Consider the following 16,465-nt stretch of genomic DNA (forward strand, 5'->3'; position numbering starts at 1 on the left):
ATAAGAGATGACAACATGCCGTAAAAAAAAAAAAGAAGAAATTCACACACCTCATACAATAGCAATCAGAACATAAGAGCCAACCGCTGTTTCCAGGAATGAGGCTACTCCTTGTTAAATATGACTGTTAAGCCTCAGTCATAGCACGAACATGTGCGCACACATACTGTATGTGGTGGAGCAGGGGTGGAGCTGCACTAGGACCCAGTGTGGCCCTGGATGAACAAGCAGTCAAATTATAAACTGTAGAGGACACTGTGACTCAGTTGGCCGCTCGGAAACTTGACAGATCTCGACTATGGTTGTCTGTGTGCGCGTTTGCGTGTGTGTGGCAAACAAGCCTCACGTGTTGTTAACTTTTAAATGAAACTACTGAAGGATTATTACTAGAAAGACGCCGGCTGATCCAGAGTGTGGCACACCAGACGGCATGGACTCGAAACGCCAAAGTGGTGAGTAACAACTGCATGTTCTCGTTTTTTTTTTTTTCTTTTGGCGACAGAAAACTACAGTAATCGTTTGTAACCAGAGAAAAGCCTGCGTAAAATGGGGCAGGTTCCCTCCAAGGATATTAGGAATCATATATTCCGATTTGCACTACACAAATCTCAGTGTGATCAACACAATGTATCCACTGCTGTGTTTGTCACTTAAAACTCACCAGAACAAACGAGCTACACTGACACTGAAAACCACATAAGTACTATAGTTTTGTTTTAGACCCCTTTCAACAAATCTGAGGGGAAGCAGCAGCCAGTTTACCTGACGCTAACCCAGCGCTGCGCGCCCCCTGCTCCCAGTCGACTGTTAGAGTAACGGGGGGTGACGTCATGCACGCACACGGCGGGTGGTGCGCTGTGAGTGGATGCTCGAGGTACAGTACGCTCACTCAGGTAGCGTGATGCAATCTGACACCAACAGAGAAGCGCCCTGTTGGAAGCTGCGCTGCTGGAAGCTGAGCTGCAGCCGCAGCAGCAGCTGAAAGACTCCTCTGTGTGGAGGAGCCTTCAGGCGACACTGCTGCTAACAGGAAGGCGCTTTGTGTGACACCAGGTGACAAAGCTGCGGCCTAAAGTGGAAAGCTGAAAAGCATCTGTGCTTTGGAAAAACAGATCATCTTATTGATCCACTTAAGCTCATTATTTGCCCATAGTACTTTTCAACACCCTCCCTGAAATCAATTCCCTTAAAAAAATAATTTAAAAAGTAACGTGATAAATGCATCTTTACAAACTATTTTATTTAACATGGTGGTGAAGATAATAACATGAATTGTAACAACTGTATTTTTAAAGTGCTTACTACTTAATGACTGTACTGTGGGTGTAATGTTAGAACAGCTGCTCATGACCACAGGGACTTAGAGAGTGGATCTTTTCCACTGCAGATATTTATACTTGTTACAGTAGGAACAGAACAACAGGCGTTAGAAATATGCCCGTGTTTCATGCCGGTATCCCAGTAAACATGTGCAGTGAGTTTGCACATAATAAGGACCTTAATCAGACATCATTAATTTATAATTTTAGGCCTGTGGTTCTAGCTAAGCACAAACTGTGTATGTATCATGTGCAGCTGCTTTGTGGTCAAATACGTGTGCAGCTGTGCACTCTAGGAACAATTATATTCTCACAGTAATTAATGATCGTGACCTGGCCCAAAATCACAACTGCCGCAACAAAGAAGAGAAAAATTACAAAGCTTTGTTGTTTGATTGCTTTCAGTAAGGCGCAGACTCTTGAGTGGGGTTTTGAACCTTTGGCTTATGCTCTCTGACACCCATACAAACACTGACCGGCTCCAACAGCTGAAAAGCCTTGACCTCAACCATGGCTTCCTTACGTTTCCTCTTCCTTTTCCCTTCTTTTTTCTCAATGACCCCCACCGACGCCTCTTTCCATTTTCTGTCGGAGCCAGAAAGTCCAGAACCCTTTCTTGTTTTCTTTTTAGATGCTATTTCATGGAGTTGGGAAATTACTTTTCCTTTGTAAACTCAAAAATTTTCCACTGCTTTGCTTTCGTTCATGCCGCCAAGTGTGAGTGATTTGTAATGCCATTGTAAAGTCCCATTCATTTTCTGAAATACATCAGCACATCTGTACTTGTCACCTGTACTTTTGCTGGTGGAAACTAAGCTAATGTGGTGAAAACGCTAGAAAAACCCTGGACACTGGCTTGTCTCGCTATAGGTTTTATTATTATGTCCACACTTTATCTCTAATGGGAAATATTATAAGGGAAATTAAACAGCCGGGGCGCAGCAGGTGGTGGAGTGGTTAGCACTGCTGCCTCACAGATAGAATGGCCCCGGTTTGAATCCCTGATCAGCTTTGGCCTTTCTGCGTGGAGTTTGCATGTTGTGTTTTCCCCCATACTCCGGTGTCCTCCCACATTCAAATTGCCTGTAGGTGTGAATATGATTGTCTTTCTGTGTTGGTGATAGACTGGTGACCTGTCCAGGGTGTACACTGCCTCTCGGCCAATGACATTTCTCATGTCTGTGCAGAAAAGTACTTTCTATGTAACAAATAAATGCTAAATACAGTGTGAAGCTACTGTCCATCAGGAAGTAGATGCAGGGAGAAACAGACAGTGTTTCCTTGGTTGTAGCACAGATTAAGGGGTTCTTTAGGGGTTATGGATTGTATTACCTTTGGACTGAGCCAGGATACCTGTTTTCCTGCCTCCTGTCTTTCTGCTGCTAAGCTAAGTTATCCATTTTCTGACTTCACATTTAGCATACAGGTATAAGGGATATTCATCTTCTCAACAAACTCTGAGAAAGTGCATTCTCCAAATTGTCAAACCTCGCCTTCATTTTCTTGATGACCTCATTAACCCAGTTGGCTTTCTCTTAGTCACTACTGTGGCTAAGCTGCTTGGTAACTGCTCAAACTACAGAATGATAAGAGCTTCAAACTGAATTTAAACTCCTGTTGTTTCCCAGTGCCATTTACTATCTGAGGAAAATGATAAGATACTGAAAGAATGTGAAAAAAAGAGAATTCCACTACTCTTCCCTCCCCCCAGATGTTTCTTTTTAAAGATCTTGTCAGCCTATTTGGTTCAGAGGGGACTTCTAAAAGTGTCCCGGGCAGTCAGTGACACCATCTACTGTTGTCACGAAAATATGAAGTGCTGGATGCTGAATGTCTGAATGAGACTTTTGTAATAGAGGGAGCTGCTGGGACCGCCAAGGTTTGAACTCTGACCTCTGTCTGAAGAGGATGGGTGTCTGGAGAAGGGCTAGACAGAGGCAAACGAGGGAAAGGAGTTAAAAGGAAAAGATCAGAGATGGAGGAGGGATTGAAAGGAGTGGAGGGGAAGAATGTAGGATTTGGAGGGATCTCAGCCTCTGGGAGTGTGGGGGAGGCAGGAAGAGGACGCCCGATGTTCTGCAAAATAGAATAATCCTGAGTTTTACAATAGGCATCACAAATCATGTAAACAACAGGCGAGTCAGTTCAATGCACTCATATATTTGTTTCTAACCTTGAATTGTCGGGACAAGAAACTAAAAACAAACAGTAGTTAGGATGGGAGAGGCAAGTGAAGGAGGAGGTCAGACTTGGATTGTTGTGATTGATGGGTTAGACGTGTAATGGATGGGAGTGAAAGCCTCAGGTTAGGAGGAGAACACTATCTTTCCCCTGTCACCCTGCCACCCATGAGCATTATGTGGTGAGATAAACAGCAGCAGCAGTGAGTAGTAGTTTTTTTTTGTTTTGAGCTCCAACCAAACATGCCACATCAGTTCAAATGAGAGTCGCATGGCTCGGGTCTCATGACTGACCTTCTCCCAGAAGCCTGTCTGCAGAAACACACAAAAATGTATGTTAAAACACACAGACATCAGGTTTTCTGAGAACTCGTATTAGAAAGAAATAAAAATCAATAGTTTCTGTGTGCAAGTAAATATGTGTGTCCAAAACAAACCAAAAAAAAAAAAGGATTCACGAAGCGAATCTTTGCCGCGTGTGTGCTCGTGTATCTGTTTGTGTGAGCGTGTGTGTGGATCGGGAGGTTACAAAGATCCCTCTGTGGGTTAGACTGACCACAAGCCTCCAGAACAGCTGATTTCTGCCTCTGAACCCTGTGGTTCCCCAGGAGAATGAGAAACACTGAGATGTGCACAGATTTGAAGGAGACAGATAAAGAGGCCTTGAGTGTGCAAAGCTAGAATTCACTACACAGAAAATAGACTAGAGGCCCAGTCTGAAACTTCACCATCTCAACACTGGCATTAATTACACTTGTCGTATTAGTTTTTTAGTTTTTAGCTTTGTTTTAAGCCAGAGAAATGACAATAGTGAAGGAATGGATGAGGACGACATAAAAGTCTGGAGACAAAAAAAGAGTGTGAACAAGAGAAGGTAGGAGAGTTTGGGCGATAGAGCACGTGGGGACAGAAGAAGAAACACCAGGATGGGGAGGAACGGGGAAAAAATACCGTTGCGGGAAAATGGAAGGAAGAGCCAGAGCTAGAGGTGGACGGGAGAATCAAGATCAGGAAGGAGTGGAGAGAAGCATCTGTCAACAACTAAGACAGGAAACCGCAGCTGCTGGCTGACACACACACACACCCACACAAACACACACACACACACACCCAGAGAGAGAGAGCTGCCTGATATACTGCATACCCCTTAGTCCTGAATGACCATGCGATGCAGCTGTGTTACACCACGCCCCTCTTAGAATGTGTGTGTATGTATGTGTGCGTTAGTTCCTATTTTGTTTTTTAAGCTGGAGTTTCTCACATTGCATTGTTTGCTCTGGTCTTGCGGAGCATTGTGGTTGTCTAATTTTGGCCTTAGTGCAGACAATGGCGCATTGTCCAGGCTGTGGGGGGGCGCCGGAAGAGACTTGTAGGAGAGCGAGGACTTTTCTCCCACTCTCCCTGTCTTCACTCCTTCATGAGAGGTTGTTTTGATGATTTAGATGATTTTATTTTAACTTGCTCAACAGCTCTTTCTCACACTTTGCAGATTGTGTGTATCACGCTTCAGCAGCTACCAAAACTTAGATAGAAAAAATGTGATAAAACATCCAAATCAACTTTCTTTGAATTATTCTTTGATAAGGCTCATACAGGAAGCAGTACTTTCTCAGAGGGCAGCACATTTGCTTTTATAAACTCAACCTTTGCCCTATTTTCATGGTCCAGCAGTGACTTTGAGCTCCCTATGAAAATATATATTTGATTTTGAGCGTAATGACAATATCATTTGACAGTTTTAATGCCAAACAAACGACAAAGGATAAATGTGCCCCCTGAATATTTTAATAGCAGACTGGAAAAAAGCATATCAGCCATCATGGAACAATAAAATGTTTCAACGGAAATTAAATTACTGTTAGTGTTAGCAGCTATTAAGCTCTAAATAATCCATTCCATCTGTTTTATAGCCTGAATACTATGTTATAATATCAATTTAAGCCAATGTTCAATATTTAATCAAAGGTCAATATCAGCTGATTATACTACACCAAAGGAGAAAAGCTCCTCCACAACCATTTGTCTTCATAAGGCCTTCACATTAAATGTCTGCCTTCTAACCATCTGCCACAAATGCGACATGAACTAATCCACAAGTCCATCCTTGCATCTTTATTTGAACTACAGATTTTCTTCTTCATATTGGCTCCATTTCCTTTAGGGAAGGAAGCATCCTCTTCCCCTCCACCTAACCTTCTTCTCTTTCTGACTAATCCCCAACCCCCCCTCCCTCCCTCTTTTTAACAGGCAGGATGTGTGAGAGTGTGTCGGGGCTTTTGGAACAATGTCAAGGTCAACAAAAAATGCTCAAACACATGCACAATGACACACACACACACACACACACATACAGGATGTTAGAGTTGAACGTGAAAACAATAATTTTTCAACGAAAGCTTTAAATGTCTGAACTGAGTTTAGGAATCCATCTGAGCAGCAACAGAAAGTAAGACAGAGAAATAAGTAAAAGTCTGATATGGAAAGAGTTTAAATATTTCTTCCCTGTCAGCTGTTGCAACAGGCGGTGAGCTGAGTTCCACACTGACATCATGCCCCACTTGAACTGCCAGTTTTGTTCACACTTCCCCGCATGACCTTGCAAGTGTGTGTTAAATTGATATTTGATGCACTTGCTGTAACTGCTTAAGCATTCTAACCATGTTAGGAGACTTCACTCTGTTGTCGCTTGATGCCCAAAAAAAGAGGGTTTCACAGTCCAAACAGTTGTTCTGTGTTTGTTTTGGGTTTCAGTGGTGATGGAGAGACTTGTGAATGAGCTGGGCTCTCTGCTAAAGATGCTGGACCAGGAGACAGTCAGTCCCGCCACCGCTGAGAAGATGGCCTCCATACGCAACATCTTGGACTCACTGCAGCGAGGTACAGAGTAAAGTCTCACGTGGAGGTGGAGGCGTACACAACCTCTAGCATCCTCCCCCTCCTCCCCCCTCATTAGTCTCATTAGGTGCAGTGATGTGACAAACTGCTTCAAACCACATGGGTAATATTTATTTTGAATTCATTTGTTCCCCGATCATTAAATTGCTTTTGTCAAACCTGTTTTCATTGTTATTTCATTGAGCGTGCAGTGCAGTCTCCACACATCAGTGAGTTACAGGCAACCTTTAATTTCAAGCATCCGTAGGTTTGACACAGCAAAGGTGCAGCACGTGAAAAACACAAACAAGTGTACTTCACTCTTATCACATACAGGGAAATCAATTAGCTACTGCTCTGATTTATCCAGGGGAATTTATAACGGCATGCTCACTGTTTTTATTTTTTGAACTTCATCCCGTCTCACATTAATTCAGTTTGACAATCGCATGAAGTTCAGCCGAGGCAGAGTCATCTAATGTGTTTACCATAAGTACAGCAGCGTTAATTTAGGAGCAAATCGAGCACTTTGGGTCTATCTTACAATTGTTAGCTCAACACTGCACATTATACAATAAACTATATCTAGTGAGAAACATGTAGCACAATGCAGCCCCCATGTGATTAAATCTTCTTGACGGTCTTGACGGTAGATCCTGGTTGATATGGGAGAATACAGAATGTCGGAGAGGATAAAAGGATTGATGTAAGAGGATAATGAAATGTAAAGTTTAAAGAGGATAATGGAGGTCAGAGGGAGGACAAAAGCAAAACATCCTGATGGTTTCACAATAAGTGCCAGAACGGATCCACATTGCTGGGCCATACTCACCGTACCGGTGTTTATGCAGCATAGCATAATCCGTTCTGCTTTTACAGGTGAAAACTCATAAGATTAATCTTGTTAATGACTTTATCTATATCTATATCTATCTATATCTTTTCCGCAGTCAATGGATCAGACATGTACGTGAACAGCTCTCTCTATAGCAATGGCACAAGCTTTGTGGAGTCTCTGTTTGAGGATTTTGGTGAGTAGACCCTCACTGTGCTTTCCAACTCATCATACTACATGTAAATCAGTCATATCCATTAAAAGATATATTTAAATGTCAAATAATGTGTCGATGTGTCTGCAATGTTGTTGGATCCGTTCACCTCTTTGGTTTTGCACGTTGTTTGCACATTACAATGCTAAAGTTTAACAATGAACATGCTAACGAACCTGCTTAACATCAGTGTTTTTCCATTGTCATTTAGAGGATTTCAGCACTGTATGTTAGAATCAGGCATCACATCATTGTGGTTGAGTTTTTAGCATAGCCGTAAATCATCTTTTGGAGGGTAAAACATGTCATATATATATTTTTTTTTGTGTGTGTGCTTTATTCATAAAGTTAATATGGACAGATGAAGATATTTCATGTGATGAGTATAATGAGTGAGTTACTGGTGAATTAAAAAGCTCTTAGTTAAGGTACATTATACTGTATCTTACTGTCGTGTCTAAAGTAATAATATGGAAAGATAGGGAATATGGAAAGATTTCAAATACTGGGTGAATTAATTACGTGTGTTTACACGACCGACTGCGTGTTATGAAAGGTAAATCATGTATGACAGAAAATAAACCGTTTTTATTTCTCTCTGATAATATTAATCCTTTGATGTTTCACCAGACTGCGATTTGCACATGCTCAGTGCATCTCCAGTGGAGCCGAAAGAGCACAAAGAGGACGAGGAGAAGAAGGAGACTCATCCCAATAAATCTGTAAGTCACCTACAATATGTACACAACTCTCCATATGTGTCTTTTCCTCAGAACTAAACTTCAGGTTTGATATTCACACTGGTTCTTCAGACACCGACTGACACGCCCCCTCCACTGCCAACCACCCCCCTACCTGAAGACTACTATGAAGAAGCTGTTCCTCTGGATCCTGGATCAACGCCTCAGTACTTTACAACCAATATAAACAGTAGTCAGTACTGCAAACACAATCAAGCATTAGCACGTAATTTGTCATAATTAATTGTAACCAGCTGAACTATAAGTTTCTCTATCTTCTTCGTGTCTTTTTATCTGATGCCAACTCTTTTCATAGCCTCCAGGAACTCAGTGGAAGATGCCTACTATGAAGATGCAGACAATAACTATCCTACCACCAGGGTTAACGGTCTCCCCAAAAACTCCTGTGAGTCCGCCCCCTTTTGTACTTACTGATGCTAACATTTTAGATTTAGCACATTAAACAGAGTTGGGTTCTGATCATGCAGTATATGCAGCAGAATCTAAGTGTCTGTGAATAAATCATGAGTGTTTGGTCTTCAGACAATGACTCAGATGCTCTGAGCAGTTCTTATGAGTCTTATGAAGAAGAGGAAGAGGAGGCCAAGGGGCAGGACCGACCTCAGACATGGACAGCTGAGGAGAACCCAAGTGGGCCAGTGAGAGACTGCCACATCTGTGCCTTCCTGCTGCGAAAGAAACGCTTTGGCCAGTGGGCCAAACAGCTAGTTGTTGTTCGAGACAATAAACTGCAGGTAAAGAGATAAAAGTGTTTACTGGAGTTTATGTTAACTTGTCAAACCAAATGATCTGACACATACCTGATGTGGTGCAGGTTTACAATCCAACTACTCTGAATAAGCTGATCAGATTTTTTAGCTGTTTTTTAGTTCAGGGTAAAAAGCTAATTATATATTTTACTATAGACTTTATTTTTCTGTCTGACTTTGTGTTTTTACAGTGCTATAAGAGCATCAAAGAGAGCAGTCCCCACACAGAGCTCCCGCTGAATCTGTGCAACGTCATTTATGTCCCTAAGGAGGGCAAGAAAAAGAGGCACGAGTTGCGCTTCTCGTTGCCCGGAGGCGAAGCTTTAGTCCTGGCTGTTCAGAGTAAAGAACAGGCCCAGCGGTGGCTCAAGGTAACCCTTTTTAATGTTACAAGCGGGTTGGTGCTGAGACAGACAATAGTGTGGGAAGATACTAAGAAAAATATATAAGCGAGCGAAGAGCACAAGGTTGTGTGTGGAAATGAATGATTCCTGTTTGTGGGTCCAGGTGGTGCAAGCTGTTTGTAGCCAGTGTAGCAACACTGAAGGACTGAATGGATCCACTTCTCCCATAATACAGAGGAAGCTGGAGCTTGACAAGGTGTGTGTGTGTGTGTATGTTTCTGCATGTTCATGTCGGAAGAGCTGCCTACAAATGCATCATGAATCTCTTGAAATTTCAGTCCAAATGACGGCTTCCTGTGCCAGTTTAACAGTTGTCAATATCTGCTTCTTCTTTTATTGATATTTCATGCTGAATCTGCAGTTGGGTGTATTTTAAATAGCAAAAAGAGTAAAAAAAAAAATGAGCATAATTTTCAATGCACATTGAGGTCCTACAAATGTTTCTTAATCAAAAACATAATGTTTGTTTTTACTTACTTCATCAAGGTAAATGTAAACTTTTGCACTAATAAGATTTTCATTATTTTATGATAACTTTATTTGTATAAACTCACTGACCATTTTTATTACTTCTGATGATGAAAGAACATTGGAATTATAGCTAAAAGTTTACAACTTCAATGTAAGGATCCAAACTTAATCCTAAATCCTAATCCTTTTTTTATCATCGGAACTGAAAATTACACCCTTGATAAATTAATAAACAATTAACTGTAATTAGCTCTGTGTGCATCAAATAATATGTTAATTAAAACAATTCTTTTACTCTTTTTGGCATTAAGAAAAATAGGCCAATGTAAACTTTTGCATCTGTGTGCCCTCCTTTTTACATTTTAATGTTGCTGACATCATTTTTTTCAACCCACACATGACACAACTATTCCTTTGGCTTCTAGTTTGCCAGCAGTTAGTGAAGTGACATTATTGTGGTTGCTGAGCTGGCTAGTTTTCAAATAGCTCCATACCCTCAGCGGAGTCCTGGCATACAGCTGCGGAGCCGATCAGATGAACGAATGGGGACATGGCAGTGACACAGCATGATGGCAGGAGCATAACTAAAATACAGACACTGTAGAATTTGAACCCTAAAGCAAATGTCTTTATTCTGATTTGCAGCATACACTAGAGTAAATAAATATTGGAATTGGTGTTTTTGCCTTAGGAGTTTCTCCCCCCCTCCTCTCTCCCTCTCTCTTTATATTTTCTGGCAGAGAAAAGTAATAAAAACGAAAAAAAAATCATGGTTTTATCTTTCATTCCTCTGCCAGGTGCTACAGTCTGACCGGCAGGCATCAGATTCAGACAGCGGGCCAGCAGCAGACATTCAGTCCACTGCACCTGGACAAGGACGGGACACCACTGACTCACTCAGTAGGTTTTACTTTAGCAGTAATTAAGTTGTTATTGTGCTTTGTATTGTGGTTGTTTTCAGTTTATTTTTGTCAAGCTGCAGGACGTTGCTTACACTTCTTACAAGTATCCTGTAGATTTGAATTAATTTAACGTCTTGTTGTGTAGAGCAGAAAACAATCTGCTCTCTTTTTTTTAGCGTCCTGTTATAAGACTGTCATTGTATTATGCAAATGAAAAACTGTAAGTAATCCTACAAGTCACATTTGGAGTTACATGTAAAAATTATTCTGAGAGATTGCTTTTCATCAAATCTATATATATTTAAAAAAATGCTAATACTACATGTTTTTAATAAATACACGTTACATAGTTAATGTGCAAAGATATGTGTGGATCTAAAAGTCTAACCTTCAACTACAACCTACAACAGTGCTTGGAGGAGGAAAGTCTGCTTAAAATGCCGTAGCTTTCCAAAAATGCCCTCATTGGGGCTATAGAATTCAAGTTCCCAGAAGTACATGAGCACACACACACACACACACACACACACAGTGGTTCCACAAGCCTAATCAAAGGCAATACGCTATTAGTGTTTATCTACTGTAGCCACAGAATCAGGAAGGACACATCATGATCATAATATGTAGGTAAAACACAGCCATGTTGTTTCAGTGTTGCAGCCTGTTTACTGTCCAAAGGGCTCTGAACTGAAAGAGACATGAGAGAGAAGGAAAGACAGGAAGTGAGGCGAAAACAGATATGACATCCTTCCTGTCCTCTTCCTGCCATTGTCTCCAACTGACATTGTAGGAAGCAGGCTGGGCAGAGCACTGCAGCACCTGGTACCTTCAACTCAAGCACAAAAGCGCACTTTTGGTTTCGGGGTGTGGTTGAATAAGTAAAATACATTTCATATATATATGAAATGTATTTTCATAAATACTATTAAAAATCCACAGACACTTCAGGATACTTTTGTAAAAAGCACCTTTGTTTTACTGGCCGTACATTATGCTATCTTTTCCTCTCACCTACTGCATATTAAACATTGTTTCACTCTATGACCCCATTGTCAGCTCCAGCACAGTCTGACCAGCTCGTGTTTGATTTCAGACAGGGGGAAGCGTGGAGCCTTCTCAGAGCTGACAGGGTCAATGAGCCGAGCAGCAGGGAAGAAAATCAATCGAATCATCACTTTCTCTAAACGGAAATCTCCTTTACCAGACGAGCCTCCCTCATCCTCCGGTCACCATGACAACCCACGCTGTGGTGAGGACACAACCTCATCAAGAATTATTTTATTAGATTGGCTGGTTGCTTAGTTGGTAGAGTTCTCATTTAAATGACTGAATGATGATTACTTGCTGAAGTTTTAATTAATGATTTATACTTATAAGATGGGTTCATCACACTGCTGTGTAGTTCAAACCCTTACACCTTTAAATCCGAGTCGAAATTACTCAAAATTCACAGATGCTCTGTTGGTGATGTAACGATGCAGGTAATTTTAAGTGAAATTTTAATCTAAAGAGGTTAAGGTTAAGTGCATATACAGCATATTGAGTCCAGTCACTTAACACTTTCATAATCCTCCACACTCTTCACAGGTTACCTCAGTGTGTGTCTCAGCGGCTCTTGGAAGGACCGTTGGTGTGTGGTGCGAGAGGGAAGTTTGTACCTGCAGAAAGACCCTGGGGACCAGAGGCCCCCAATTGTTGTGGTGCCGCTGAGAGGGGTAGAGGTGATGCCAGGTGGCCTTGGCCCCAAACATCCATTCTCTTTCCGCATCCTGCAGGGAGGCAACGAACTGGCAGCTTTAGAGGTACTGTAATGTAGCATCAAGTTGTATTTTTCCAATAAAGTTGACATGTGCCCATTTTTTTTTTGTAAAGTAGCTAAAGTGTGGGTGTGTGTGTGTGCAGGCCAGCTGCTCGGAGGATCTTGGCCGCTGGCTTGGTGTGCTGTTTGCAGAGACTGGGAGCACCACTCTCCCTGAAGAGCTGCACTATGACTACATCGACGTGGACACACTCACAGACATACGGCACGCTGCCAGACACTCCTTCCTGTGAGTCACTTGCCACAGTGGAAGTCTGTGTGATTGGACATGTACACTACATGAGTTTTCTGTATGTTGTATACATATGTAAGAAGCCCTGTGCTTTGTCTGACGCTGGGTTTTTGTTTCCTCTCAGCTGGGCTACGAACACTGCTACATCCTCAACAGACTCCAGAACTTATGATGAGGTCTATGAAAGTGTTGAAGTGAGTGAACTTCATCTGAACCAGTGATAACATCACAGTCTCTGAACTTGATAAAGACTACAGACAGTTCTGTTGTCTGCCTGTAAACTTTGTCTTAGCGTTTACGGAATCCAACCAAGCTAAATGATTTCTCGTCTCTCACTTTTAGCCCCTTTTTTGGCCACAAGTTTCTTTTTACTAGACTGTTTTAACCTGTGTTAACCTTCACATGAGCTCCTAAGAGTTGACATTAATCACAGTGTAATATTAGCTTTTATGTCTCATGATAAATAAAAAACATATATGTTTATGCTTTAATTGTTCCACTATTGTCATAGCACATCAGCCAAAAACACATAAACGCATATGTACAATGGACCATGTAAACTGTCAAAATGTCCTTCATTTCCTCATATCCTGCAGGAAGAGGACATCAACAGGAAAGCGTGTCAAGTGAGACGTCACGCCTCATTCTCCAGCAGGGATTCAGAAAAAACGGAGCAGGCTTCAATCAAGAGACATGCTTCCAGTGAGTCTCATTTCAGAATTCATTAGACTGGCTACATGGAAATTACATGGTAGAAATTGTGGCTGCAGCTAACTGGCTCCTCCAGACCATGATTGTGGTTAGGAGCAGGGTGAATAGTTATAGCTGGCTGTTTATCATGAAGCTGCACCAGCATTCATCTGTTTTTGTTTTTGTTTTTTTTCCTGTTTTGTTCTTCGTTAGATGTAAATCCGTACGGGCGGTATGGGAAGACGCGAGCAGAGGAGGATGCCAGGCGTTACCTGACACAGAAAGAGGAGCTGGAGAACCAAAAGGAAAAGCTCAGATCTGAACTGATTTCACTCCGCAAGGAGAAAAAAGAGGTGAAGGAGGAGATGAAGAGTGATACAGGTCAGGGAGAAAACACACAGTTACACACTGCACTGTTCATATTTCAGCTTGGCAGCAGTACTAACTGTGAGTTGTGTACAGGTTGTGGCGCACAACAGCGGTTAGCTGAACTGGAGAGGCTGTGCAAACAGAAGGAGGAGGAGAGGGTGGAGCTGGAGCTCCGACTGACAGAAGTCAAAGAAAACCTGAAGAAATCATTGGCACGTGGAGAACTGGGTCCACCCACTGACACCAAGATCAGTGTGAAGGTGAGAAAGTACAGCAATCTCAGTGTATTGTATCATATTGATATGATTTGATTGATAACATTTGGGTTTGTGTGAGTGTCATTTGCATTGATGTGTATGTTTTTGTGTGCACAGGCAAAGGGTCGTAAGGTTGAGAAGGTTTACAATGAGACCCTCCCAGTCAACTCAGCATCTGAGCTTCGAAAACGTCCTCCGTCTCTTTGTGCCTCGTCCAAGGTGAACGTCATGCAGAAGGCAAAGGTAAAGTGGTTGTGTGTGTTTGTGTGTGTGTGTGTGTGTGAGAGAGAGAGAGAGAGACAAAAATAGAAAGAAATGTTTTCCTCTCACTATGTGCTGTGTCATGCTTTCCAGGAGTGGGAGTCAAAGAAGGGGACCTAAACTGGACAGGAACAGATTGACAGATGGATTCATGGACAAAATTATCTCAGCTGTTACAGAAGGATGTGTAAAAGAAGAACTGAATAAAGAGCAAGACAAACTGGCACTGATGAGAGGAAGATTTGAGTGAGGGGAAGCCAGACACAGACAAATGCATTCTTCCCTCCTCTTATCTAAAGAAAAAGTGGGATATTAGCAAGTGTAGGCAGCACAGTGCTGCCTCAACCACTGTAAATATGACAGACTTTACCGACACAAGTAACGGATTAACGTGGAGCACAATGAACACGAATATATATGTTTGTGTGTGAGTTTGCATGTGTGTTTACATTTGCACAGGGCTGCAGAAAGTGAAAATGTGATTGTTTCATAAAAATGCATAAAAAAAACAGTGTGGTTCATCAGCACTGTGAGTTTAATTACAGACAAGACTTCTTACCCACAACTGCAGATTTGAATTTACATATTTCTTATTACTGTAAAAAAAACTAAATTAGAAATTTGTATCACCGGAAATTAACTATTATTAGTGTCAAATATAGCTTACATCTTGCGATGTGTATTTACATAATTGGGAATACTAAGTATGACACTGTTCCTGATATCAATGAGTAATCGTTTTATTATTGAAATGTGAAATGAGTTGTTTTGAGCAGTTTTGCATATCTTTTTCTTGTTTGTCTTTTGCACTTTATCTTGTTTTTGAAATTACACAAATGTCTTGGAAATTTGCATTTGCACCCCTCACAGCAGTTGATTTGAGGATAAACGTTTGTGTCTGTTTTTTCCTGTTCATTGCAGATGAACACACACACACACACACACACACACACACTGTATGTTGGAGTAAATGATTTCTGTGTCAACACACTTTACCTACTGGACTGTTAAATTGTCTTTCTTTGATTAAATGTGAACACTTCCTAAATCCTTTGCACTGGGGCTGAGGTCTGGATTGCACTCTGCTGCTTGGTCAAACTACAGTACCCCCACCCAAATTTTGCCTACAAAGACACGTATGTACAGTACACTTAGGAAACTGAATGTGCTGTTGAGAAAAACAGATGAAACTCTGTCAGTTTATTCTTCCTAACTGAATTAGGAAACGCAAATTTAAATTAAATCAGAAGAACCGAAGCAGAGAGCTGCTGTGCAATGCCAGAGAGCATGTGAGCAGAGTTTTTGGTGTGGTTAGTTTGGAGCTAGTCCAGATGGGAAGTTTCGCCACGTTCTTTGAACATAAAATAGCATCATATTTTCTATTAAATGAGGATAATGAAGTTTTAAGTAATAAAAATGAAAACTTTATTGTGTTTTGTCTTCCTGCTATTGTTACAGCTTGGCTCCTGCATCATTTGCAGTTAGTTGCACCAGAAGCTGCCACCTCAGTCAGTCCCTGCTGGGGCTTCAGTTGCTTGTTCCTCTGAAGAGAAGACTGAAAGTTTACTGTGAAGTAAAACATCAGCCTCAATACATTGAATCACACGTGCCATCTAGTGGCCAAGGCAGATTTTAGCGCTTAGTCAAACTGTGCTGTATCTGAATTAGTTTCCTATAAATCATCACACTTCACCTGCTTTGTACTAATAGAAGACTATTATACAACACTCCCCATGTTTTAAGACCTGTCTTATGAGCTTTCTTTGTTTAGAGCATTGTACAATGTTGACCTTTAATATAATCTTCCAGTGTAGACATTGAACAAAGACTACTGTTTCTTTATTCTGTCATACTCAAATTAAACAAAATAGAGAGTTTAGCAGCATTTATGCTTATGCATTTAATCAGAACAGGCTCTTCACCATAAATCAATTTCTCTTCATCTCAAAACCCATGCCAATACAACTGAAATTACAGTATCTCCATGCCACAAAGCAAAGTAAATACATTTGTTTTATTTTGTTTAGTTTTTTTCATGTGAGAGACCTGACCTTTAAAATCAAGTTTTTTTTTTTTACCTTATATTTTGAAATTTGTGTTCTTAGGCTTAGAATATTTTAATACGACA

At 41.2% G+C, this 16,465-nt stretch overlaps 1 protein-coding gene across 3 annotated transcripts; it reads left to right on the forward strand.

Moving 5' to 3' along the window:
* Positions 1 to 220: 220 nt before the first annotated feature.
* On the forward strand, positions 221 to 16,415 carry LOC137107729 (actin filament-associated protein 1-like 1). Of its 3 annotated transcripts, none has more exons than XM_067491644.1 (19): positions 221 to 452; positions 6,251 to 6,376; positions 7,324 to 7,404; positions 8,053 to 8,144; positions 8,235 to 8,388; positions 8,479 to 8,568; positions 8,706 to 8,917; positions 9,124 to 9,303; positions 9,440 to 9,532; positions 10,605 to 10,707; positions 11,803 to 11,958; positions 12,297 to 12,511; positions 12,612 to 12,757; positions 12,885 to 12,954; positions 13,357 to 13,462; positions 13,664 to 13,831; positions 13,913 to 14,079; positions 14,194 to 14,319; positions 14,431 to 16,414. In XM_067491644.1, exons 1-19 carry the CDS (start codon positions 431 to 433, stop codon positions 14,455 to 14,457), a joined length of 2,334 nt encoding a protein of 777 aa, XP_067347745.1. In that variant the 5' UTR covers positions 221 to 430; the 3' UTR covers positions 14,458 to 16,414. The 3 variants fall into 3 exon arrangements, with proteins under 3 accessions (XP_067347745.1, XP_067347747.1, XP_067347746.1); XM_067491645.1 differs by having other exon boundaries at positions 222 to 452; positions 8,235 to 8,355; positions 14,431 to 16,163; XM_067491646.1 differs by lacking the exon at positions 9,440 to 9,532 and having other exon boundaries at positions 14,431 to 16,415.
* The last annotated feature ends 50 nt before the right edge of the window (positions 16,416 to 16,465 follow it).

This window comes from Channa argus, chromosome 22, assembly GCF_033026475.1.
Source record: "Channa argus isolate prfri chromosome 22, Channa argus male v1.0, whole genome shotgun sequence".
NCBI classification, from domain to species: domain Eukaryota; kingdom Metazoa; phylum Chordata; class Actinopteri; order Anabantiformes; family Channidae; genus Channa; species Channa argus.